Source organism: Umbelopsis ramanniana (assembly GCF_025399195.1).
Source record: "Umbelopsis ramanniana AG unplaced genomic scaffold K450scaffold_8, whole genome shotgun sequence".
In the NCBI taxonomy this organism is placed as follows: Eukaryota; Fungi; Mucoromycota; class Umbelopsidomycetes; order Umbelopsidales; family Umbelopsidaceae; genus Umbelopsis; species Umbelopsis ramanniana.
This window is the reverse complement of record NW_026252094.1, coordinates 166,249-192,656: the sequence shown is the minus strand read 5'-3', so window position 1 is coordinate 192,656 and position 26,408 is coordinate 166,249. Positions and strand designations below refer to the sequence as shown.

General features: G+C 42.9%; 11 protein-coding genes across 11 annotated transcripts; 3 read left to right on the top strand and 8 right to left on the bottom strand.

The window, feature by feature from the left end:
• The first annotated feature begins 24 nt into the window (after window positions 1-24).
• On the top strand, window positions 25-1,411 carry K450DRAFT_226337 (uncharacterized protein). The gene is made up of 6 exons (XM_051586537.1): window positions 25-84; window positions 170-268; window positions 328-735; window positions 804-899; window positions 968-1,009; window positions 1,082-1,411. The coding sequence occupies exons 1-6, from the start codon at window positions 45-47 to the stop codon at window positions 1,339-1,341; spliced, it is 945 nt and encodes a 314-aa protein (XP_051447667.1). The 5' UTR covers window positions 25-44; the 3' UTR covers window positions 1,342-1,411.
• Window position 1,412: 1 nt separating this feature from the next.
• Window positions 1,413-1,973, top strand: K450DRAFT_226333 (uncharacterized protein). Its single transcript, XM_051586536.1, has one exon. The coding sequence runs from the start codon at window positions 1,735-1,737 to the stop codon at window positions 1,957-1,959; it is 225 nt and encodes a 74-aa protein (XP_051447666.1). The 5' UTR covers window positions 1,413-1,734; the 3' UTR covers window positions 1,960-1,973.
• Window positions 1,974-2,496, bottom strand: K450DRAFT_226332 (uncharacterized protein). Its single transcript, XM_051586535.1, has one exon. It carries the CDS (start codon window positions 2,489-2,491, stop codon window positions 1,988-1,990), a length of 504 nt encoding a protein of 167 aa, XP_051447665.1. The 5' UTR covers window positions 2,492-2,496; the 3' UTR covers window positions 1,974-1,987.
• A 3,102-nt stretch (window positions 2,497-5,598) lies between these two features.
• Window positions 5,599-6,767, top strand: K450DRAFT_226330 (uncharacterized protein). Its single transcript, XM_051586534.1, has one exon. It carries the CDS (start codon window positions 5,650-5,652, stop codon window positions 6,688-6,690), a length of 1,041 nt encoding a protein of 346 aa, XP_051447664.1. The 5' UTR covers window positions 5,599-5,649; the 3' UTR covers window positions 6,691-6,767.
• On the bottom strand, window positions 6,748-8,140 carry K450DRAFT_277967 (uncharacterized protein; the record flags this gene model as incomplete). The annotated part of the gene is made up of 1 exon (XM_051593278.1): window positions 6,748-8,140. The coding sequence occupies one exon, from the start codon at window positions 8,138-8,140 to the stop codon at window positions 6,845-6,847; it is 1,296 nt and encodes a 431-aa protein (XP_051447663.1). The 3' UTR covers window positions 6,748-6,844.
• Window positions 8,141-9,157: 1,017 nt separating this feature from the next.
• K450DRAFT_277966 (uncharacterized protein) lies at window positions 9,158-10,824 on the bottom strand (the record flags this gene model as incomplete). The annotated part of the gene is made up of 2 exons (XM_051593277.1): window positions 9,158-10,482; window positions 10,578-10,824. The coding sequence occupies 2 exons, from the start codon at window positions 10,822-10,824 to the stop codon at window positions 9,158-9,160; spliced, it is 1,572 nt and encodes a 523-aa protein (XP_051447662.1).
• A 1,886-nt stretch (window positions 10,825-12,710) lies between these two features.
• Window positions 12,711-14,528, bottom strand: K450DRAFT_277965 (uncharacterized protein; the record flags this gene model as incomplete). Its single annotated transcript, XM_051593276.1, has 2 exons — window positions 12,711-14,072; window positions 14,475-14,528. 2 exons carry the CDS (start codon window positions 14,526-14,528, stop codon window positions 12,711-12,713), a joined length of 1,416 nt encoding a protein of 471 aa, XP_051447661.1.
• A 1,231-nt stretch (window positions 14,529-15,759) lies between these two features.
• K450DRAFT_226325 (uncharacterized protein) lies at window positions 15,760-17,512 on the bottom strand. The gene has a single exon (XM_051586533.1). It carries the CDS (start codon window positions 17,426-17,428, stop codon window positions 15,875-15,877), a length of 1,554 nt encoding a protein of 517 aa, XP_051447660.1. The 5' UTR covers window positions 17,429-17,512; the 3' UTR covers window positions 15,760-15,874.
• Window positions 17,513-18,630: 1,118 nt separating this feature from the next.
• K450DRAFT_226324 (uncharacterized protein) lies at window positions 18,631-20,342 on the bottom strand. Its single transcript, XM_051586532.1, has one exon. The coding sequence runs from the start codon at window positions 20,284-20,286 to the stop codon at window positions 18,754-18,756; it is 1,533 nt and encodes a 510-aa protein (XP_051447659.1). The 5' UTR covers window positions 20,287-20,342; the 3' UTR covers window positions 18,631-18,753.
• Window positions 20,343-21,869: 1,527 nt separating this feature from the next.
• Window positions 21,870-23,402, bottom strand: K450DRAFT_269013 (uncharacterized protein; the record flags this gene model as incomplete). Its single annotated transcript, XM_051592905.1, has 1 exon — window positions 21,870-23,402. One exon carries the CDS (start codon window positions 23,400-23,402, stop codon window positions 21,870-21,872), a length of 1,533 nt encoding a protein of 510 aa, XP_051447658.1.
• Window positions 23,403-24,208: 806 nt separating this feature from the next.
• Window positions 24,209-25,913, bottom strand: K450DRAFT_226323 (uncharacterized protein). Its single transcript, XM_051586531.1, has one exon. The coding sequence runs from the start codon at window positions 25,869-25,871 to the stop codon at window positions 24,318-24,320; it is 1,554 nt and encodes a 517-aa protein (XP_051447657.1). The 5' UTR covers window positions 25,872-25,913; the 3' UTR covers window positions 24,209-24,317.
• Window positions 25,914-26,408: the final 495 nt, after the last annotated feature.

The following is a 26,408-nucleotide window of genomic DNA, read 5'->3' as shown; positions in this document are numbered from 1 at the left end:
TGACTTCCGCTATTACTCTTTGTGTCAGGAAAGTATAAATCCTAATGTCGATTAATCCTGATAGCAAGACCACTGTCTTCGTTGGTATGTTCATTCCAATACTGTTCCATACAAATCCCTACTGTATTGTCTCTAACAGCCGCGCTTTATCTTTATCTTCTGCAAATAGGTGGTTTGGACCAAGAAGTGACAGAGCAGCTGTTATATTCCGCCTTCATTCCTTTTGGAAACATCATATCCGTACAGATCCCACCTGATCCTGCTTCCAGTAAGTGTTGAACATATACTGGATTACCCCAACCTGCTTGTACTGAACTCGTTTGTCAGGAAATCAGCATCGAGGATTCGGGTTCGTGGAATTCGAGTCGAAGGAAGATGTGAAGGAAGCCATCGACAATATGCACATGTCCGAACTCAATGGACGTGTTATCAAAGTCAATCTCGCAAAACCACAGAAGCTCGCCAGTGGAAGCAATAAAGCTATTTGGGATGATGATGCATGGCTTCGAAAATACGCGCTTAATACTGCTGAAGATCAATTGGACGCTAAACCTCAGGAAGACGCATCCATGGCCGAAGAGCCCCAAGACAGCGAGTCATCTGAAATAGTCTCACAAGCTCCTTCATCAACTTCTGGAAAGCTTCCACAGGTATTCTTGGACGTTCGAATGGGCAACACACCTGTCGGCAAGATCATTATTGAACTTCGATCAGACGTCGTTCCAAGGACAGCAGGTAATTTATATAAAGTGGTAAAGGTAACGATCGATCATATTCTGTGTACTGATGGATCAATTTTGCAGAAAACTTTCGAGCATTGTGTACAGGCGAAAAGGGCATTGGCTATAAGGGTGTAAAGTTCCACAGAATAATACCACAGTTTATGTTACAAGGAGGAGGTGAGCTAACATAGTAGTATATGCTGAGATATTGCAATGAGAGAAACTGATATTTTTATGTCATGCAGATTTTGAAAAGGGCAATGGAACAGGAGGAAAATCCATCTACGGTGAGTTACCCACTCAGACAGTATTAGATTTAACGATGGCATCCACTCATCGTTCCATTTCGAATATTATAGGCGGGAAATTCAGAGACGAGAACTTCACTCTAAAGCACACCGGTCCTGGTATACTCTCTATGGCTAATGCAGGACCTAACACCAATGGGTCACAATTCTTCATATGCACGGAGAAAACGGAATGGTTGGATGGAAAGCACGTTGTGTTTGGCCAGGTTGTGGCTGGAATGGACGTTGTGCGCAAAGTAGAGAAAGTAGGAACAGCCAGTGGGAAACCAACTCAACCAGTTACTATTGTCGATTGTGGGCAAATTGTGTAAATAGAAGCGCCAAGATCTAATTAAATCAGACTGAAAACCAACACGAATCTTTCATTGAAGATATACTTTTTTGCCAATGATCAAAGGTGTCTTTATAATTATTTTTAAGATGGTATCAAAGAAAAAAGAGAATTCTGATTCGTATTCAACATACGTATGTTTTAGGCTTAGAACAACAACAGCATATTGGAAAAGACAAAAAAAAAATATGGTACTCTAAATCGAAAAGAAGAAAACTAATAGAAAACAACAAAAAACATAGCATGCAAATTAATTACAAGATTGCATTAAAGATGGGGTATAACACAGTTAATGTGTCGGAAAAAAAAAAACATAGCGTGAACTAGGTAAGAGAAGTGTGGATAGTGCTTTGTTTGTTGGGAAGTCGATGGGATGGGGAGGTATTTTGATGGTGTGATGATAGAAACAAGTCGAAGGTTTTGCCGTTCTACGAAACTTCTGTGTTCTTTCTTATCCTTGTTTGGTTTTGCTGGTTTTTTTGGGGAGGTTTGTAGTTTTTTTACTTGCTTTTTTGCAACTGCTTTTTTTTTTTCAATGTTTTTGTCAATGTTTTATGTCTTTTTTTTTGGTGGCGTTATTCACAAAATGTTAAAGTGAAACGGCTGATCAGGCACTTGGCTCAATCTCAGCAGTCAACGGCCGTAGCGTTCTCCCAGATGCTACTGTTCACGGTGACAGCAGCTTGTGCTGCGGCTGTTCGTTCTCTGTATTGATGTCTTTGATGGGTTTTGACATGTTGTGACAAATTGTCACTCCTGGAAAACGCCTTGCCACAGCCAGGTACAGGGCATGAGAATGGACGTTCCAAAGTGTGTGTTCGCATATGGCGCTTAAGGTGTTCCAAACGCTTGAACCTTTTACGACACTCTTGGCAAGCATGAGTCTTGTATTGTTGAGAGGTCATGACGTTCATGGGTATATACACATCCGCGTTTGCGGCTTGAAGAGATGAGGGTAGACCAGATGGTGCGGTTGGAGAGGTAGGAGAGCTTGGCTGATGCATATGCATGAATTCCATCTTGCCCATAGGAGCAGTATGGAATGGGTTCTGAGTGGCATCAACTGTGTGCATCGTTTCAAAAGAGCGCAAATAGTGCTGCTGTTGTATCATTTCAGGAGTAGTTTGCATTTGCTGTAAATATAACTATGTTAGAAATTATCCACAGATTACAAATCTTTGGATAGATCGCTATAAACTAACCTCGGTGGGAAAAGCTTGGCGATCGTTGTAAAGATCATAAGATCTTGAAAAGTCAAAGTTGGATGTCATTTTGTTGTTACGAAAGTATGTGTTGCTTTGGTGCATAGTCTCTAAGGATGGGACCGAATTGCGGTGTTGAAGGAGTGTTTTCTTGGTGTGTGTTCTGTAGTGGGCAGCGAAATTGTCGCTTCTTGAGAAGCTTTTACCACATCCAGGGAAATCACATAGATGTGGGCGTTCGCCAGTATGAACAAGCATATGACGCTTAAGGTGCTCATAGCGCTTGAAGCTCCAACCACAGTAAGGGTACTTGCAAACATGCTTATGAGCCGAATTTTGGCTGGGCTTGGAGCTTCCACGTCCACTGGTACTTTCACGACGGCTTTTAGGATGCTCTCCTACTGGCTGAGGAGAAGGTGCAGGCATGGCGAAATGACCATGATTTTGATGAGTATAATCATCCAAGGACATTTCAGAGCACATAGAATGACGACGGTAGGCGTCCTGATACATGTCAGCGTTAAATGCAGAGGCGGCGACCGAAGCATGGTTAACCATAGTGCTGCTAAAGGCAAATGGGCCAACATCAACAGAATATTTACGCTTCATTTGCATAGCATCATACAACATGGAAGAAGGCGATACAGCTGGCGTCAAAGGAGGTGATACAACATTGGAGTAGGTACAATCCATATTTTGCTGATGGTCTTTATGAACGTAAGGAGGAGGCAAAAATGAGGAAGGCGTAGGAATTGAATGTTGCCCATGGCTGGAGTCGCTGTTGCTGCTGCTGGTGCTCATAGACGGTTTGAGACACTCTTGTGGAGAAGTATGGGACAAGGTGGCTGCCTTGGAGTCATTCTTGGTATTGTAATCTTCTTGGCTGTCGAGTTGAGGCAACAAGGAAATGCTGGGAAGCTTGTGGTCCATCAACGCATTGTTCTGTTCGTCATACATAGACATAGACTCCATATCGATAGTTATTCAGCAATGAAAAGAAAAAAAAAAAGAGGCAATGAGTTAGAAAGATTGATACGATAGGGTCTTATATTTAAACTAACCGATGAACTTTTTACATGATCGACAACTCAAAACGAGCATCGTGGTACCACACCTCCTTGATGGATCGATTCAAGTCCAATTTCTACAACAAAGCACGAGTTATGTTTCCTCAAGTTTTCAAACGTATCACCACTCTTCACTACCTGCCTATACTCTGCACCCCTTCTTGAGGCCCCCTTTCTGACTACTTTTTTCACTCCTATAAACCTTGTAGCTAAAGCTCAGACTTTTCGCAATATAGCCATATTGTCTTGGCCTACCCTGTTGTTCGTGATCTACCTGCTGTGGGTTCCATTATAGACTGGAGTATCATATAATAATTTTTATTCACTGTCTCAGCTCCTTACTTTCTTCACTTTACCTGGCTCGTTTACACGAGTCAGTGCACATTGAAGTGTGTGGTTTTTTTTTCGCTTCTAACTTCCAAGTTAGCGATTATCCGATCTCTCCGTCTCCACATTAGATATCCACATCCCAAATGTGATGTGAAAGCCAGAGTATTTGGATTAACAGTTAAATGTGAATGATATGATATATAGACCTCATTTTTGATGACGTTATTTTACTATACGAACACCAATGAGCATATATTCTTACAAATGTGATCTTACTGCACCAATGTTGGGAAAATGAGAAGCAGCCAAAAACAAAGATGAGTCCCTTTTTTCCAATGCCTCCCAAAATTGAAAAAAAAAAAAGCTCCTCGCGACCTCGACAGCACACCGATAAACGCTATTCCATATTGTGAACTTCAAGAGGGTCCTCATCAAAAATATGCACAGTAACCTCTGGAGACTCCTGGATTTTTGTTGCTTGCCTGTTACATCGATTCGTCGGGTTGCTCCTTCGCTCAGCCCCCTGACGCCGTTCTCCTCAATGCTCATTATATGGTACTCCTGTTTGCCTGAAAAAGATACACGTTCATTGTGCATCTCATCAGCAGTTGGATGAGATAGGTTCTTACTTTCAAGCCTTTTAGAGACGTCATTAACGCTTATTCTAGACTAACAGCTAATATCTTTTACATGCCTGAATTACGGAATCAAATAAATCAAGTAATACCCAGATTGATATACATCACTTCCCATCTAGCGATCTTCCTATAATTAGCTCTCCTGTCCTGTCGAAATTTTTGATACATGCCTATTCGATCATGATGCCTACTGAAACAGGCAGTGCCCAATGCTTCCATTCAGATCGCTATGACAGTTGCCATAAAGGCCCTGTCACATGATGTAGATATTCACACCACCAAACCTGTTCAAAAGCCATATGGGTGGAGCACAACACGGTGCTGTTCATGCTGCATCTTGTGGATGAAAGATGAAACATAGTTAGATTAGGCATTGATCATTACTCAGGTGGGTTGGCTCATGTATTAAAACATAAACGCTATTTTGCTGATGAAAATTGGTTGGAATTACCCACAAAACCCCCTTAGTCGTGATATCATAAATTTGTAGATCAATTACCGAATAAAATGCGTGCTATTTTGAACTTTTAACTTGCGTTGCATCAATTGAGGGACAGTTCGCTTGCAGTGAATAGAACCTTCATATTAAGCATGATTTGAATTAAAAATGTGTGTATACAAGGTAGCTAGTTATGTGTAACAATCGGGTTGATTAACAGCGGAGAGCGATGGGTTGTCATGCATAAAATGTGCTATCTGGAGTGAGATGGCGAGGATCTTTTGCTATAAAAAAAATGGCATTCTATAGCGTAACATAATACTAGGTTGCACGCAGAGAGTGCGAGTCAAACCACTATGCTCACTACTTGAGAGAGCATGAGATGGGACACGTCACTTGACACGATCGAAAACGACTCCCCACTTCGTTCGAATTTCCACACATGCGCCGGCCAAAAAAATTCTTTCCTACTGTCCGATATTACATGTTAAATTTTCCATTACATGGGAACACAAGATTTTATTTGAAAATGCTTATGTTATAATATGCATATAAAGCCTTGCCAGGAAAGACAGAGGAACTAATTTGAAAGTTTTCATTTGGATTGAAGTCATGAAGTTACTCTGCTTACTTTCTGCACTAGGCATACTTTCATCTGTGGCATCAGGGGCTTCCATTGCTGTCCGCGCTACCAACACAGTCAACGTATGCTCAAGCTGCACTTACAACACCATCTCCAAGGCACTTGCCTCTCTCCCCAGTGATAGCTCCACCTGGACAGTCGCCATAGCAGCAGGAACATACAATGAAAGAATTACCATTTCAAGGTCAAACACCATACTCCAACCCCTTGTTCCTGTTGCGGCCGGGGCTGAGAATACTGTATTCGTCGAGTATAGCGCTGGTCATAATACTCAGTCTTCTTCTGGATCAGATGTTGATTCCTCAGTGGTGATTATTACAGGCACTAATGTGAAGCTGTATCATATCACCATCGCCAATACCTTTCCTCAAACTCAAAACTATGCCAATCTGGCCTTGACGGTTGAAGCCGCGGAAGCTTCGTTCTACTATGTCAAACTCTATGGCTATCAAGATACACTGCTGATTAATCGAGGGGCTACTTCTTATTTCAAGCATTGTTATGTTGAAGGTTCTGTAGACTTCATCTGGGGATACGGTATTGCCTACTTTGACTCTTGCACAATTGCCTCCAACGCAGCTGCGTCAATTACAGCTCACAATCGTGACTCTGCTTCAGCTGTTGGTGGTTTTTACTTCAACTACTGTAGCATCATTGCCACTATTCCATCTGGTCCTATTGCATCAACCGCAAACAAATCATTGTCTTTCTCTTCCACATCCCAATTTTCCAGCAGTAGTTACCTTGGCCGTCCATGGAATCAGTATGCTCGAGTCGTCTACATGAACTCAGCTCTTGGATCGCATATCAAACCGGCAGGCTGGAGCATTTGGTCGACAAGCAGCCCTAACACCGCTGGTGTCACGTTTGCAGAGTACGCCAACACTGGAGCGGGAAAATGGAACAGTGCGAGAGCCACTTTTGCGACCAATCTCACTTCCGCTCAAGCTGCGCAATACGTGTTCTACAGTGTCTTACCAGGAGCCACCTGGATTGATACCACTCAATAGATGTAAATGCTGAGACGCTTCAGACTGACATTGATATCTAATGCACAATATTGCTCTATTGCATGACATACTCCTCCTCCGCTGGCATTATCTTGCATTTTATTGCGTCGGCTAGTTAAAATAAAATGTACTGATATGAAAAAAATGACTTGAATCATGCAATGGATAGTGGGCCAATGGGCTTGCCAAGAAGGTCGGCCAAGTCATCAAAGATAAGTTTTCCAAAAACAGGGAGAGTACCTGGATCCAATGCGGAGGTGAGCACCGTTCTCTCGGAACAGCCTTTCTTGGCAGGCTTCCCATTCATGCGATCAGTCAACCAAAGTATAGCGTCGGCCGCGCCCGTGACAGCAAGGATGACATGCTCTGATAGTTCGTCCTTGACAAATTCAATGTTGCTTCCTTTAGCACAGTACTTTTTTACCAAAGCTTGAGCAGGGGCAAAGGGGACAACTTCGTCATGAATAGCATGGTACATAAAGAGGGGGATCTTAGGAATATACTTTCCCATCTTGTTCTCGTTCAAAATCTTGGTCGCAATAGGATCGTTCAGAATGTCGGGGTTGGAGAAGTACTTGAAGATATCTTGGAAGGCGAATTGAAGAAGATCTTGAGCCAAACATTGACTTGCTGCCTTGTTGAAGGCAGCCTTCTTTTTGGGAATAAGTTGGGATTGTACGAATTCATTGAGCTCAGGATACTGTTGCGACAAACCAAGAATACCTGCGGGCACAAGACCGACGAATGGTCCTTTGTTAACGGCATTAATAGTAGCATTGAGGTCGGATGGGGTACCGCCTAAAGCAGCACCAACAATTTTGAGTTCAGGAGCATATGTGGGTTGAAGTTCAGCGGCCCATCCCGAAGCAAGCGCACCACCAGAATAGCCCCATAAAGCAACACGAGCACCAGCCTGGATACTGGTGACATGGCTTGATGCAAGAACGGCACGAATAGAATCAAGAGTAGCTTGTCCTGATTGCAAGCCGCAAGTGAAACTGGACATTGGTCCCTGGTAATCCGGTATATTGACGTACCAGCCGCGTTCCAGCGCGGCATCCATAAGCAAAATTTCGACTTTGGTGACAATGCCTCGCACGCTTGACCCAGTTTGAAGCACATACGAAGGAGCACAGACCTGACTGGCGCTGTCTTCAGCGACTTGGTAAGAAAGGAGTTTAGTGGGATCAGGGTTGTGGGGCTCTATGATAGTAGTGACTGTAGCTTCTGCTTTTCCAAGCGCATTGGTTGTGCGATACAAGATTTGCCATGCATTAGCCACATTCTGAGGGAACAGAGCCAAGATGCCAAGTTTGTCGGGGACAGGTCGAGTGCGAAGAATGGTACCTGGGCTCAATTTTTCAAAGCCCGAAGGTGGCGAGTAAAACGGATCACTTTGAGGTTGCAGCAGATTTAATCGACGAGGAGCGGCCAATCCTGGAGCCACCATTGAAAGCAAAATGTATATAAATACAAATTTAGACGCTAAGCGCCCAAATTGAAATGAATGCTAAACATAAAAGTCAATGGAATTGCGACTTTACCAACCAAATCAATGTTAACGTACCATGGGGGTAGAACACAATGGAAAGGAAGGGAAAAAGTGATCGTCATTTCAGTCCAAATTTATCAGCATAATATAGTTATCTCGACGGACATTCTATCGAACGCACTGACAATGCAGCATGTGGTTTTCACAACTGTCTGGGAAAGTAGACCTGCGGGCTATACGACCGTGAGCAGTCGCTTCGATATTCCGGTAACAAACTGCGATATTGGCTGTTCCGCATTAAGACTTAATTGGTATAAGAGGTGTGTACAAGTCTAAAGCATAGGTGGTATCTCAGACGTTATCATCATTTTAACTGGGCAGACGTTGAAAACGGTGCCTGAACTGGGTTCTAAGAAGCTGGTCGTTCAGCTTCTGTACAACTCTGCGTTGACATTATCCCCATGTGAGAGCTACATTTTTGAAATCCCACAGTATCTCCAGTATCCCCATACCATCATTTGAAATCCATAACCCTGACAGCAATGTTCGATTATTCGTCTTTTTAGGAACATTGTTCTGCATTTGATATGCTACCTATCAACTTCGCAAACCTAGAATTGAAATACTGAGGTTCCACTCAAGTTCTAAACTTATCTAACAGACGTATCATGGTCCCTCCTTCTAATTACTACAAATGTATGAATTTTTGTTGAGGAAATGGTAGAATTAAAAGAGTTACATCAGATGGCGGCTTTATCATTGCAGGACGGGAAATTTTGCCAAGGTACAGTCGTTCCTGCCGATATTACCAAAAATTTGAGCCTAACTTGCAACATTCCAATTTGGAAACCCCGCCATACCTCTATTTTTGCAATACACCTCATATGAGAGTTTATTCATCACATTTATAGGTAAAAATGATAATGTTTTCAGTGAGATAATTATGAAGTCGACACTAGACCTGCTTGTGACTGACTATGTAATAGAAAGTGGACCAATAGGCAGTCCAACAAGAGCACCCAAGTCGTTGAAAAGAAGCTCACCAAATACAGGCAAGGCACCTGGGTCCAATGCGGAAGTGGCCGTTGTTCTGTTGGAGCAACCAGTGGCTGCAGTAACTCCATTGAACCGATCTTGAAGCCACAAGATGGCATCTGCAGCTCCGGTGATCAGAAGAATGACATGCTCGGAGAGCTCATCAGCTACAAACTGAATGCTTGCGCCTTGAGAACAATACTGAGAATAGAGCGCCTTTGCCGGAGCGAATGGAACGATTTCATCATTAATAGCATGATACATGTGAAGAGGGATCTTGGGTACGAATTTGCCCATGTGGTTCTCGGTAAGCACTTTGGTAGCAATTGGGCTATTCAAGAAGTTGGTTGTGTTAACATAACTGTTAAAATCTTGACCCAAAAACTGGATGATATCGGCAGCTAGACATTGACTTTTGGCTTTGTAGAAGTTGGCCTTCTTGGACGGAATTAAGACGGAGTCGACATAAGCAGCAAGGTCGGGATATTGCGATGCAAGACCAAGGATACCGGCAGGAACAAGACCAACAAATGGACCCTTGTTGACGGCATTGAGTGTCGCATTGAGATCTACTGGAGTACCTCCCAATGCAGCACCAATGATTCTTAGCTCAGGAGCATAGGAAGGTTGTAGTTCAGCAGCCCATCCAGAAGCAAGTGCCCCACCAGAATAACCCCATAGAGCGACATCAGCATTAGCCTTAATGCCTGTAACATTAGTTGAAGCAAGCACAGCCCGAATGGAATCCAAGGTAGCATGACCGGCTTGCAATCCGGCAGTGAAAGATGCGTTAGGTCCTTCGTAATCTGGGGTCACCACGTACCAGCCTCGAGACAATGCAGCGTCCATAACAAGGAGTTCAGCCTGGGTTGCGACACCGCTCAGACTAGAACCTTTTTGAAGCACGTAAGATGGAGCACATGCTTCCCAAGCACTATCCTCTGCAACCTGGTAAGATAGGACTCGAGACGCATTTGCATTGTGAGGCTCAATTACGGTGGTAACGGTTGCTTGTGCGTTACCGGAGGAGTCACTGGTGCGGTAGAGAATTTGCCAGGCAGCAGCAATATTTTGTGGCAACAGACTAAACGCCGCCAAGGAGTTAGGCACAGGTCTTGTTTTAAGGACAGTTCCAAGAGCGGCACTCTCGTAGCCAGCAGGAGGAGTATAGAAAGCATCATTTTCAGGAATGACCGCTGCTCTTTTCAACGGAGCTGCTTCACTGGGACTTGTGGCAGACAGCCATAGACCGACCGATAGCAATGCTGTAATAATACGTCCAGGACTAAAGGGTTTCTACATGGGATAGCATCAAAGGTTACTGACATGTTATATAAAATTTTCAATTCATAATACATACCATGCTTGGGTAGTGAATGGAATGAGATAAGGACTGGACAGGTTCCGGAGCAGAAGGAGATTGAGACCTTTTTGTCTTTCACTTGTTGAGGAGATACTGGTGGCGGATAGCCCTCTTTATAATTCACTTCTTCTTTACCTCCACTCAGCCTAAGTTGAGTAGCATGTGGTTTTCGGGAAGGTGAAAGGCGACTCGAAAGAACCAGAAGATAAATTTCGGTTTCAAGACGCAAAGCTATACTATCCATAATAAGGAAGTCATTTAATTTTGTGCAAGTTAGGTGAATTCTCTGAGACGCGAGGTCATACCTTGTGGCATCCTGAAAGCGGGGTACAACGATGATTTCAGGTAAAGTAAATAACCTAAAAAGCTCTAATTATGTAACGTATAGCTACCCTAGCCATATCACTGTGCAACGTGAAGTAAAGAAGCTCTAGCATGAATATTTTCATGTGAAATACCGACCCCACATTCCCACAGAGATGTTCGGGAAATATTCATCTACAAGAAATATACTTTGTTCGATGTGATCTGCGGCTTTGACTATCGTCACTTGACGCTGTTTGCATTTCCTCGCTGAAAATCGAATTTCATAGCAAGTAGTCAGCTCTAGTATTTTGTGATGTTCTCATGGTGTTACCTATAAGTAATTGAGGTTCAGTGGAAGAGAATTCAGTAGCGTCTCAGTTTTCATTCATTAGTAATGCGATATAGAAAAGAGGATGGCAACATCAACATGTGCCCATGGCAGGACCAATTCAAGATCGAGATTATTGTCAACGCTTCCTTAGCATTCGAGGCGCGGATCAAGCCGTAGTAGCTATCCGTTTTACGATACTTTTTCAATCATTTAGTCTGTGCAAATTTCCAATTCGTGGCAAATATTACATTTTCCAATGCATGTAATGGCTATAAGGCGGTATGTAAACCTCGCTACGCCAATTGATATTGTCTCATTGTATATTTTACCCCAGATTTCTGCAAGCACTGTATAAACGTGGACGATGTGAACGCCACATGTCTTTTGTGCAGGAGGAACTGCATACGTAAGTCTCACAATCTCATGCAGAGAGTTTAGGACAATGAGCAAGATCTAGTACGTCAAAATGTTCCATCGATCAATGTTCGATGACAGAAAACATCTCAATGTTTGATAGTAAACAAAGAAATCTTTCAATGCTAAGACGTTATATGCGAACGTGAGCCCCACTACCTAACCAAGCCAGTTTGCGCTCAACTAAATTTGAATAGGTAGTTTAAGGATAATGTGGCCCAAGCTGTCCACATGTCCGGAAAACTAATCCCATGGCAATATCCAAGCAGCGTTCGTATGCTGTGAACAACTAATTTTTTCTCAGAGGAGAAAACATTATCCCTCCTCCGCCATTGGTTCAACCCAGGATGTAGGAAAATGAAATGACTTGCACGACTTCACTCTGTACGTTTTTGATTGTAGAATACCGCCTGCATCTGTAAGACTAGTAGGTTGGAAATTTCAGTTTGCGGCGGTTGCTGTTCTTCATTTGTTAACTTGCTTCAAAAGATGGGGCCAGTTGTTACCGATTAACTAGCTCAACACATTACTTCCTCCTCCAGGAAACCTCCAAAGTAAATAGTAAGGACATACTCTTCACAATTGAGAAGATCTCTGCGGAATTTCTCGTGATGTGCAATTCATAATTCTTAGAATGGAGCCTACATCATCTATGAAGCATATGATCCTCATTTCAGTGCTAGTTGGTCGGTGACACATTAACTCCAGAGCTGCACCATTTACTCAAATACAGATCCTTGACATTATCACTTTGCCACATCCCCAACTGTTGGCATGATTTCCCACTGATTCTCTTTGCTGTGCGCTACAGCCCCATCTGCTGATTTTTTGGGATCTAGATTTCAGTAGAATTAGGCAGAGCCGCTGATTCAGATTGCGACTTCTTGCCACGAAGTACAGCACATCTTTTAAGAAAATTTCGTTCAAAAGGCGGTTCAATCAATTAATCCAATAGGTAATCATTTATTTAAAAAAAAAAATGAAGGGAGGAGTTTCATTTGATAAAGATATAGGGCTCATTAGAAATAATGAAGGCTGCAAATGCCGATGAGCTCAAAGTTCCGACAAAGGAGAAATGCCTATCTGGCAATAGAATTAGGACCAATTGGTTTCCCCAGTAAATCTCCCAAAAGATTGAAGATGACTGTTCCAAACACTGGAAGAGCTCCAGGATCCAACGCAGAAGTTAAGGTGGTCCGACTCGTACAACCTTTTTTGACAGGAACACCGTTGAATCGGTCATTGAGCCAAATGAGGGCATCAGCGGCACCGGTAATAGCCAGAATGATATGCTCTGAAAGCTCATCTTTCACAAATTCAATATTGACGCCTTGTGAGCAGTACTGCTTGACAAGAGCCTCAGTAGGAGCAAATGGCACCATTTCATCGTTTGCGGAGTGATACATGTGAAGTGGGATCTTTGGAACGTATTGACCCATCTTGTTCTCGTTCAAGATTTTCACAGCAACATCACCTTGTAAAACATTATAATCAGTAAAGTAGGAGAACATGTCTTGGAAAGCATATTGTGAAGTGTCAGCGTCGAGGCATTGACTGTTGGCTTTAAAAAAGGCGTCTTTCTTGTCTGGCTTTAAATTGGCGATCACGTAGTCGTTGAGTTCAGGATATTGTTGACACAGACCAACAATACCAGCAGGAACCAGTCCTACAAAAAGGCCCTTGTTGACAGCGTAAAGAGTTGCGTTGAGATCGCCTGGAGTACCACCGATAGCGGCACCAGCCAAATTCAATTCCGGCGCATATGTTGGCTGTAGCTCAGCTGCCCAGCCTGAAGCAAGAGCGCCACCAGAGTAACCCCACATGGCAACAGTAGCATTGCCGGAAACATTCGTCACATTTGTGGATTTGAGAACAGCTCGGATCGAATCAAGAGTGGCATGTCCAGCTTGGATACCTGCTGTAAACGCACTGATTGGACCTTCGTAGTCAGGAGTGCTGACATACCAACCGCGATCCAGCGCGGCATCCATAAGTAGAAGCTCAGCCTGAGACGCCGTATCCGACAATCCGGTACCTGCTTGAAGCACATAAGATGGTGCGCACCCTTGATAGGCACTGTCCTCGGCCACTTGGTAAGATAAAAGCTTAGTTGTATCCGGATTGTGCGGTTCCATCACTGTGGTTACGGTTGCCTGAGGGTTACCCAATGCGTCCGTGGTTCGGTAGAGGATCTGCCAAGCATTGGCCATATTTTGCGGAAAAGCAGAGAAAGCTGCTAATTTATTTGGAACAGGTCGAGTACGCAGAATGTCTCCTGGGGCAGCACTCTCGTATCCAGCTGGTGGTGTATAGAATGGATCATCTTGTGGCAAGACAGCAGCCCGTCGAACAGGTACAGCCAATGTCGGAGTTGCGATGGACGCAAGCCAAAGACCAGCACATACGAACGTGGAAACAACTCTTCCTAGCACTATGGAAGGCTATTTTAGTGAAGAGCAGATTAGTCCATTATAAAAGAATTTTGAAAGCCATTATAAAGTCTCAATTTACCATGTTATAGTAGCGGCGAATTGATCTGATCGCTAGATGTTGCTTTTTACACTTACACGCTTTCCTTTATATAACACCTTAGCCAATTCGCTCTTTACCAATTGTTTACCTCTTAACATGTGGCATTCAGTGAAAATGCATCTATGGAATCAAGATTGATACCTTCTTTTCACTCGCACCTATCCCAATAGAGACAACTTTTGCCTCATTTGTATAAGGATGTCTTTGTGGGAAACAGTAAGTGTGCTGAAAATATTTGGTCGTGGAATCCAAACGCTCGGTGTGTGGTATTGGGAATTGCGCACAAAGATGCACTTACCAAACTCACCTACGTTGTACGACATATTCTTATGAAACAAGCACTCGGTCAAGATCGCTTTGGACATGAGCGACATGCTACCCCACGCATCCATCTGAACTTGAACCTCAAGTCTTGCTGTAAGATTTTCAGACTGTCCTCAATACCGAGAGACGATTTTTCTTCGTCAAGTTTTGGGACATCTCTACAGCACTGATATGGAATTCCAACGGCAGCGGATATATTATGTGCACTTGTCTTTATAGATCTTACAAACTCTTTCATGACTAGTGGGGACAATTCTAAACCCGGTGAGCTGTACAGCATCTGTCATGAGCCCCACACTGTCGGCGATATCGGTGTGCTATGTATAATTTAGATTACATAAAAAATGATACATAGAATTAATTTTGGCATCCTTGAATATCCATGCAATGAAGGGCAAAGTCATAAAAGTGGAAGCTGGTTAGGAGATCCTGCTAGTTTAAACCCGTCCGCGATCAACCATTTGTTCTGAAATCAACCATGCCAGCTCACCTTTGCTGTTCTGCTGATTCAATATGCCAGCTCACATGAACAGAACCTCTTTGCCAATTCCCAGACACAAGATGCTTGAGCTTGAGCAGAATGGCCACTGCTGTAAACATATATTTGGCTATACTTCGATTGAAGAACAAAAGTTATTTCAATTTCACTTTGTTTTTGCTTGCCGGAATAGTCATTTTCTCTTTCATAACAGCTTGACTGTGGACGTCTCAACTTGAAAATTCACTAGAATTCCGAACTTTTCTTCTCGTGACAATGTACTACTATCGTCCATAAATGGATCTGCAGCATCTGCTTGCGACAAATGACGAGGTGACTGTGTAGCTGGCCAACAAGGATCATTACAATAATTTATCCCGGGTTCACCAATTGATACAGGACCCAATTTCTTAATGTAATAAGCAATCTCCACTTTGAAGTTTGACAAAATCATTCGCTTTGTCTTGAGTCGAATTCTCGAATCTGACTGATTTCATACTAATCGCAGGAAACAAATTCTCAACTCTTTGTGTTCGTGTACCTGGAGTATTAATGGTTTAGACGATAATTTTTCCAACTTACCACCATTGAATTGTCGATGACCAAAGTTAAGAATTAGATGTATCAAGAACTGAATTTCCTATCCGTAAATTCTTCTTCCACTCGACCAGACATTTATTGCTCAATACTTGCACAGCAGATATGACGTGAACCCGGTTCAAAGCCTACCCCCTTTGCCGCAGCCTCAGACCTCATTTGAAGTGAAAATATCATATATTTGAAGATGGTGTATAATAAAACTTTGTACAATCGATCTACAATGCCAAAAAAACATCAAGTACCATTTAATGAATTTGCGAAGGTAACAAATAAAATGTAGGATATGACTCGTGAAGTCGAAGTGTTCGTTTAGATGGGTATGGTGTCTATTTCGATGGGTTGAACATCAGTTTCAATGGCTTCCTTTTCCTTTGGGACAATATCTCCTTTTTCCAAATCTGTAGCAGAATCCAATGTCGATGAAACTCCAGCTTCCTTCTCTTTCGATGTAAAGTCATTCCTGCATTCGTTTCTGATGAAAAGCGCACTAACAATTGCAGAGACCGAGAGTAAGCCTATATTCACGTAAAAAGCAGTATGGTATCCTGGAAGTCCAGAAATATCCGTTACTCCGTTGTTGACCCCATTGATAACAGCTGCCATAATAGCGGTTCCCACGGCAGATCCAAGTTGACCAGAAGCACTGTACACGGCGCCTAAAGTTCCTGTCTCGCTCTGCGGTGCACCGGCAATCATGGCATTTTGACCCGCTACATAAAGCATTGGTAAAGCAAACCCCATGATGATGTGCATTGGGAAGATAAGTTTCCAAAAGCCAATTTCAGGCGTGTAGAATCGCATCCCGAGATTAGCAGACAGAGCCAGCAAGGATCCAATGAACATGACTGCACGTACTCCAACATAAGGTGTTATATAGCCCATGCAATTTGCCATTATGAAGGCGACAAACCCCATAGGTAGGTAATAAAGAGCGGATTGAATGGCAGAATAACCGAAAGCATCTTGAAACAAGAGGGTCGTTATGTAGATATATCCCGAGAATGCTGCATAACGCAAGAAACTGATACTAAAAGCGCCAGCGAAGTTTTGTCGGCGCCACCAACATGGTCGTATAAGTGGGAAAGTAGCTTTGAGCTGCCACACCATAAAAGCCGTAATGATAATGACACCAATAACGAGAGTTGCAGGATCTCGAGCAAGATGCCATTGTCCATCAGAAAGAGCATAAATCAGGAGAACAAATCCGCTTATCACTAGGAGAAATCCAAACATGTCGATCTTTTCCGCTGAACCTTCATGCCTGAAATCTGGAACATAGAGGAACGCTAGAATGAACATAACAAATGAACTGATGCCTGATACAAAAAAAATCCATCGCCATCCAATGGTAGACGCCAAAACACCGCCAAGTATAAGTCCAATAGATAAGCCGAATGCCCCTGAGCCGCCAAAGATTGAGAGAGCCATTCGTCTTGCATCATGATCATTGTAACTATTTGCAATGAGCGCAATAGCATTGGGTATTGTACAAGCGGCACCGAGCCCTTGAATAGCTCTAAAAACAAAGAGCATATATGGATTGGGAGACACAGCATTCACAATGGACGCTACTAGAAAGAGGAGCATTCCAACGAGGTAGATGATACGATAGCCATAAAGATCACCTAGTTTACCAGCTGGTAACAAAAAGGCAGCGAATGCGATGGCATAAGATGCAATCAACCATGCGGCTGTTGAAGCATCCAGCTCCAAGTCAACAGCAATCGACGGTAAGGCAATATTGACAGCAGATAAGTTCAATATATCCAAAGCTGTAGCGAAACATGTCGTCACCAGAGTTATAACTTTGGCTGCTCTCTGATTTTTTGATTTGATAATGGGATTCCCCGCATGGAACTTCATTGTATGAATTGGTTGGAACGATGTAGGCTATGGCAGTGAGAAGTTTATAGTGTTATGCGCATATAGGATTGCAATGCGTTTTGGTGGGAAATACGAAAAGAGAGAGGGTTCTTATAGCAATGCATACGATTAATAATGACACTCTTTCGCTACTTCAAAATTGTCAAACTCTGCAGGCTTTCCGCTAATCAGTAGCCAAGAAACTACCCACCATAAACAACATAGTTAGCAGATTACCTCATCATAGCAATAATAAAGCACATATTCGCAGCCATGTGCGCATTAGGCACGACTATCAATGCAAGTAAGCTCGATGTATTACCTTCTTTGCTGTTTTATTCCCTGTAACAGAGCGGCAGATCACCAAATGAGAAAGTCAGCGACAAATAATATGTCAAAATTGATCTGGTCGAGTCCAAAGGCATTCCTCAAGAATTTTTATAAGCCAGTCTGATCTGGCAGCGCACCTCAAATCCATTGTATAAATATCAATGCCGGGGATCGCTTTTTTCCTTCAACAAAGTTGTTTTTTTTTTTACTTACTTTTGCATCACACAAGATACGAACATATCCTTACCGCTATTCCACTTACAGTTTACAAACCTTATTGTATTAATAATACCATCAGAAACCGCATACCCGGTTGTTTGTGCAAGAAGAACAAACTCTCAGATCAATCGATATTGACTCGCTACAAAGTTAGACGGACACACCTTTGCAGACTGAATGCATTTCGCAATCCGAGCAATTGAAGACATGTTAGTCGAATTTGTCGATCTGAGATCAGCCCGACTGTCATGTTGAGCGCATGCCAACATAAATACTAAAACGACCTCTATAGTAACTTTTGATCTTGGTGGCTTTCATTGAGTACTGCTTTTGATCTAGCAATTGACCAAAAAATGCTCGCCTGCATGAGACAAGGTATATTCCATAGACATCAATTGCGTGGCATATGTATGGTGCGTACATTTCCATAAGCGTAAACCTTGCATATGCTGTCCACCCACGGATGCTTAACGATTTTCAAGGTTACGCACTCCAAATCTATTATAACTGTGACCAGAGTTTGCGCGACATCAATGACTTACAATCATTTAATCGCAGTCATACGTCGATAGGTGTTTGGTATGTGACCAATGCTATGAACGTGCTTAAAACTGAATGTAATTATAACACATTTTCTGGCAGAAGCAAAGTTGATGGAGAAGATCCAATGGTCTTTGATTGGTGTATTAAAGCTATATACATTCTAGAATTGGTAGATTATACTACAACAAACAATGAATGAAACCACTCATTGTGGCATTGCTTGTCTAAATATATCATTCAGTTATCTCGACAGCTGAGTGATCTGATGTATCATTTTTCTTGTTTGAAATTTCCTCAACTTCGACTGGATTTTTTTCCAAATCTTGCACCGTCACGATAGACTCATCACTGCTGCTTGCACCCTTGCGATTGTCCTTTATGAAGAAAGTGCACAGAATGACACAGATGCTCATCAGACCAATGTTGACATAATAGGCCGCATGATATCCAGGTAGACCATTGATGCCGTTCGCTTGGCTCTTGTTGACACCATTAACGACAGCCGTCATGATGGCGGAGCCAACACCAGACCCCAGCTGTCCTGCTGTGTTGTAGACGGCACCAAGAGTGCCTGTTTCGCTTGGAGGCGCAGTTGCAAGCAAGGCAGTTTGACCTGCAACAAACAGCAACGGCAAACCGGCTGCCATCAACACTTGCATTGGGAAAATTAGCTTCCAAAATCCTATTTCTTCCGAGTAGTACAATGCTCCAACGTTGGTGGCTAGTGTCATCAAGGATGATGCGATCATAATAGTACGCATCCCTATGTACGGAATGATATAGCCCGCACCATTTGAGACTACGAAGGCCACTATCCCCATAGGTAGGTAGTAAAGTGACGTTTGAATTGGAGAGTAACCGAATGCATCTTGAAACATGAGAGTTGTTACGTAGATATAGCCCATGAACACTGCATACTGTAGGAAGCTGGTAGCGACAGCTACAGCGAAATTCTGACGGCGCCACCAACTGGGACGTATAAGCGGGTACTGGGATTTGAACTGCCATAGCAGGAACCCAATAATGAGTAGCACTCCAATGACAAGAGTGACAGGGTCACGAGCAAGATGCCATTGTCCGTCGGATAGAGCGTAGATGATGAGAATGAAACCGCTCGTAATGAGGAAAAACCCAAGCATATCAATTTTTTCGGCGGATCCTTCATGTCTGAAGTCAGGAACAAAGATGAAAGCCGGGATGAGCATGATGAGGGAGCATATGGCTGTAATGTAAAAGATCCATCTCCATCCAATAGCAGACGATAACACGCCTCCAAGAATGAGTCCCACAGCGAAACCAACCGTGCCGGAACCGCCAAAGATGGAAATGGCAATTCCTCTTGAGCGATCGTCAGTGTAACTGTTTGCGATTAGGGCGATAGCGTTGGGTACAGTGCAAGCTGCACCGAAGCCTTGCATAGCTCGGAATACGAAAAGGACATATTGATTTGGAGACACACCACAAATAACGGAAGCTACCATGAAGATAAGCAAACCGGAAAGGTATACGACGCGATAACCGTAGAGGTCACCTAATTTTCCAGCAGGCATCAAAAAGGCTGCGAATGCGATAGCATACGACGCGATTAACCATGGCGTTGTTGAAGAGTCAAGAGCCAAATCAGTTGCGATCGATGGAATGGCAACATTAGTAGCTGATAAACTCAAAATATCCAAGCAAGTGGCGAAACATGCTGTGATGAGGGTGATCAAGTTTGCAATTTTTTGATTTTTTTGCTTGATGAGAGGTTTTCGGAAATCGAGCATGATGTTTTGAGGTATGGATTAATGAAGTATACTAAGGAGTTTTTGAGATTATGTAACATTTACGGTAAGGAAACTGTCGAATAATGGATCTCACATTTTTATAATAAATGAGGAAACGCCTTGATTCCAATTATTAATTGACTGCGGCTGATAGCATTTTAACTGCGGGACAAAGTTGTCAAAAAGCTTGTTGCTTGGGGCAAACATCCTCTCATTTTACTACTATCGGTAAAGGGGCGTTGAGCACAATCGTATTTGTCCGCCACGTAATACTTAACGACACGTTGACGATTCTTTTTCACTTTTGATAACAGCAATAATACTCTCCCATAGAAGCTAAATTCTGATTGATGGGTGAGACTCATTTATTGATAAACGCATATCAATATCACTACTATATCATTCACGAATGGTGAATTGATCTCCGTTTTAATCAGCTAACCTGGATCAAGATACGTCCTAAATCACAGATCCCGTAGATCAGCTATTGAACATTAAGAAATAGATCAACATGTTATTCCTTTACAGGATCGCTATGGTTATGAAATGTCGTTGACTGCTGATCTGGTGGATCTAAGAATTCCGCCGTGCTTCACCGATTGCACTGGGCCAAACAATGGGGACAGCCTGCCGCAGCAATGATCGGAGAATGGGATCAAATCAAACACGTTTCTTGCAATTGAGCCCCAGTGATTTGCCCCAAACAGGTTAATTAGGCAAATAGAGTCCATTCTTTTTACATTGAACCGTCGTGGTATCTATCTTTTCTATGCCAATTAGTATAGGACGGTCGTGGTCAAGTGTATTGGGTCGACAATATATGGTTTTTCGAAAGAAAAGCTCTTACTACTTCCACCCTCCCTTTTAAAAAAAAAAATTTATTTACGGGGATATTTGATTTCCCGGGCCTGTCTCAGGAGGTCTCATTAAGAAACAGTAACATTTCTTAGCAGTCCTTTGTAAAACTGATCTCATTACTGAAAAAAATGAAGGAGCTAACTTTTTCAGAGTATTTACTATATGAAGTAATGGCATTCACAGGAATATGGGCCAAAATAACCGATCTAAGGTAGTCGCGGATGCAACTGTTCTACTAACGCAACGCGAGTGGTGTCGCTGTTCAACGCTCACAGAAAATTTAGCAAATGCACATTACAACCGCATAATGCCTATCAGGCTTTTGATCTCAAGTAGTTGGTATGAGACGTACTTTCCAGCAGACCATTGGCTTCTTGGATCTTTGAACATAGAATATGCTTCATGATAGCATCTAGCGCGATGCAACAGTTACTGTTAGAGCTTCATGATGAACAATACATCATGATCACAGTAGTCAAAAATGTTACCAAACAGGTACGATATGTTGTTGCCCTAACAAGATCGTTTTTGACGAATTGCGAACATGTGAACAGCTATGCTAATGTGATGGAGCCACTTTGTGCTAAAGAACTCATCGTAAAGCGGATAAGATGAAAACTGCTTTATTAATGGTATCTAGAGTTAAAGCATTTGCATCTACCTTAACGTTGGGTGATATATAAATTCTATACAGGATATTACGTAAATGATAGGTCAATGTATCTTCAGGCGGAAATGTTGGTCGCCGTACGATCGGAACTCTCAGCTTGCTCTGTTGCAAATTCGACATCTTCCACTTGACCCTTCTCCATATCTTGTAAAGTTGCAACAGATTCATCCGAGCCTTTCACATTCTTGCGATCATCCTTGACGAACACAGCACTGACGACAACACAAATAGCAAGTAAAGCAATATTGACATAAAAGGCCGCATGATATCCAGGTAAACCGCTGATGTCCTTTTCTCCGTTCTTGTTGACGCCATCAATCACAGCGGTCATAATGGCAGTACCAACACCAGACCCAAGTTGTGCAGCAGTGTTGTAAACAGCCCCAAGCGTTCCAGTTTCACTTGGAGGTGCAGTGGCAATCATAGCATTTTGACCCCCTACATAAAGCATTGGTAGACCTAAGGCTAGGAGGAGTGATACTGGGAAGATGAGTTTCCAGAACCCTATCTCTGGAGAGTAGAACAATGCACCAACGTTGGTTGCCAGTCCTAAAAGAGATCCAACAACCATGATACTACGCACTCCAGTGTAAGGTGTTATATATCCTGTACCATTTGCGCTGATAAATGCCACTATTCCCATAGGAAGGTAGTAAAGCGCAGTTTGAAGCGCAGTATAGCCGAAGGCATCTTGGAACATAAGCGTTGTTACATAGATATATCCCATGAACACTGCATAATGCAAAAAGCTGATCACGAAAGCGACAGCGAAATTTTGACGGCGCCACAAGCTAGGACGTATAAGAGGATAAGTTGCCTTGAACTGCCACAATAGAAACACAACAATCAGGAAGACTCCAATAATGAGAGTGGCAGGGTCACGAGCAAGGTGCCATTGTCCGTCGGAGAGGGCGTAAATAATGAGGATAAATCCGCTCGTTACAAGAAGGAATCCAAGCACATCCACCTTCTCAGACGATCCTTCGTGTCGGAAGTACGGAACATAGAGAAAAGCGAGAATGAGCATGACAAACGAACATATGGCTGAAATATAGAAGATCCATCGCCATCCAATGGTGAAAGATAAGACACCGCCAAGAATGAGACCGAACACAAAACCAATAGGACCCGAACCACCAAACGTCGATAAGGCAATTCTTCTAGCATTTTCATCTTCATAGCTGTTTGCAATCAATGCGATAGCGTTGGGCACTGTACAAGCCGCGCCAAGACCTTGAATCGCTCGGAATACGAAGAGAACGTATTCGTTGGGAGAGACGGCGCATATAATAGAAGCTATCAAAAAGAGAATCATACCAGATAGGTAGATTATGCGATAGCCATAAAGATCACCTAATTTTCCAGCTGGCAACAAAAATGCAGCGAATGCGATGGCATACGAAGCAATCAACCAAGGTATCGTCGAAGAGTCAAGGCCCAAATCAATTGCAATGGAAGGCATAGCGATATTTGTGGCAGATAAGTTTAAGATATCTAAGCACGTAGCAAAGCATGCTGTGGCAAGAGTGATTAAATTGGCTGCTTTTCGATTTTGTGATTTGATGACGGGTTTCCTGATGTCGAGCATAATCAATAGAGTCAGAGAGATATGCAGAGTAGTAGGATTTGGGAGCCCAAAGGGATTATGCGGAAGTATGTACAATTGTGGTTTGGGTTTCTCAAGAACGTTTTTATACCTGACATCTCGATCGATTTATAATTTCGGTTGCGGTCAAATTTTATGCGTAAGATCCCCCCAAAAAAAAAGACGCCTGGCTACAAATGAAGTTTGATCCTTTACTGCCCGCCAATGCACCTCACCTTATTGGCCCTCGAGTCACAATCAAATTTATCAAAGCAGAGCTGAAACGTATCTCATCCATACTTTATACGCATGATGAAATCTTCAAAAAAAAAGAAGTTGACTGCTCTGCATGAGCATTGGAGAACTTTGGTAAAAAGGTAAACCAAAACGTATACGCACACCCACGTTTCGGCTCAATCCGACTTCCATAGCTGACGTGGAAAGGAATATGATCTCCGCTTGCTGCAGTTGCATTAATGATCGACGCTACAATACTCCGCTTTGAGCATCCTACTGCCTTCATTGTAGGATCCGCACATCCAACATCCAACCATTTGGACATTGCAATGTATACATCAGTCTGGATAGATTAGGAGTTGCATACCGTAATATTTTATCGCACATTCGAAACTCTAATAAATGTTTGTGCTATGATATGTCGACTACGTGCCTCAAATGTGTGATTTTCTTGCTGTATACACAAGGATGGTACAACTTGCAACTAAAAGTTTGTTATAAAGTAAATGGAAATATCCCTACCACTTGATTCATGTGCAGCACAAGAATGAGAATTTTAAGACTGTGCTTGACTTGTATTAATGAAAATTAGCCCCATTTTTATTCAAGATATTCTGTACATGTAGGGTATTCGATAAGATTGTGGAATGCAATGCTCAGGAGGCCAGTGTCCTGTTCTATCTATGATGAAATGCCAACCTCTTCACTTTCTAAGCTAGAGACTTTCTTGGAAGGGGCTATAACCTCTTCAACTTCGCCCTTCTCCAAATCTTTCAGCGTTTCCTCAGAATTGCCACAGCTAGGCAAATCCGCATCAGAGCTTTTCGCTGATCGGGGCTCATCCTTGATGAATAGTATGCTGATGATAGTGGAAACACTCAGTAGTCCGATGTTGACATAGAATGCGGCATGGTATCCTGGAAGAGCAGACATATCTGTGGCACCATTGTTGACACCGTTGATGACAGCCGTCATGATGGCCATTCCGACCGCAGATCCGAGCTGACCAGCAGTATTGTAGACAGCTCCGAGAGTTCCAGTTTCACTGGGTGGCGCAGTGGCAATCATAGCATTCTGTCCTCCAATATATAGTAACGGCAACCCAAGGGCAAGAACAATATGCATTGGGAAAATAAGTTTCCAGAATCCTAACTCAGGAGAGTAGTAAAGTGATCCAACATTGGTAGCAAGGGACATGACCGAGCCAATAATCATGATGTTGCGCACTCCAGTGTAAGGGGTTACATACCCGGTGGCATTTGCACTAAAGAATGCCACAATTCCCAAAGGCAGATAGTAAAGAGCAGTATCCAATGCAGAGTATCCAAAGGCATCTTGGAACATAAGAGTTGTTGTGTAGATGTATCCCATAAACACTGCGTAATGAATAAAGCTGATGGCGAAAGCGACAGCGAAGTTTTGGCGGCGCCACCACTCAGGACGTAAAAGTGGGTAGGTTGCCTTGAACTGCCACACAAGAAACGCAACGACGAGAAGTACTCCTATAACAAGGGTTACAGGATCGCGAGCAAGATGCCATTGTCCGTCAGAGAGGGCATAAATGATGAGGATGAAACCGCTTGTGATTAATGCGAACCCAAGTACGTCAACCTTTTCGGCTGATCCCTCGTGTCGGAAGTCAGGAACATAAAGGAAAGCGAGAATGAACATGACGAACGAACAGATGGCTGAAATATAGAAGATCCATCTCCACCCAATAGTTGACGATAATACGCCTCCAAGAACGAGACCAACAACAAAACCAATAGGTCCAGAACCACCAAATACCGACAGGGCGATACGTCTTGCATCTTCATCTTCATAGCTGTTTGCTACCAATGCGATGGCATTAGGCACGGTACAAGCGGCACCGAGACCTTGTAGAGCTCGGAATACGAAGAGAACATATTCATTTGGAGAGACAGCGTTTACAATTGATGTCACAAAAAAGATAATCATACCGATGAGGTAGACTATGCGATAACCATACAGATCGCCCAATTTTCCAGCCGGTAGTAGGAAGGCTGCGAAAGCAATAGCATAAGAGGCAATCAACCATGGTGTTGTTGAGATGTCGAGTTTCATATCGATGGCGATTGATGGTACAGCAATGTTGACCGCAGATAAGTTCAAGATATCCAAGCAAGTAGCAAAGCATGCTGTAGCCAAAGTAATGGAATTTGCCACTCTTCGATTCCGCGGTGTGATAAGAGGTTTTGCGATGTTGAAGACCATGATGTAGATTTCGTTGATGTAATTAGTGTGTTATTATTATTGATCTGATCAGAGTATGAAAAATGGTGATAGGCAAGTATGTCTGTTATATAGATCAGACTTTGGGATCTGATTTGTCATTATACTCTCGTCGGACTTGCGATTCTGAAAAATTTTGCTCTGGTTTTCTGATTTATAGCCGGTGCGAACCTCGGCGCTAAACGGAGTTAAGCAGGGCATCATCACACTATGGCCGCCATATCAACTCAATGTCTGACACCCGTGTAATCATGAGAGTCTAAAACGCAACGGTAAAATTATCTAATACAAGCTTTACTAGCAGTAGTTCTGTCACGCAGTAAGCATATCTCAGCATTGTTGATAGGAGCTATTGCTCATCATGCGGCCGGCTCCTTCGGACTACTGCGAATTTAATCTCCGCAGTACCGCAGGACTTCGTCCATCAGGAGAAAAAAGGACGGTATTACAAAATTTCAAACAAAGAACTGACCAAAATAGGTACTTTGGAAGCTCTGAACGCAAACAGGCAAACATATG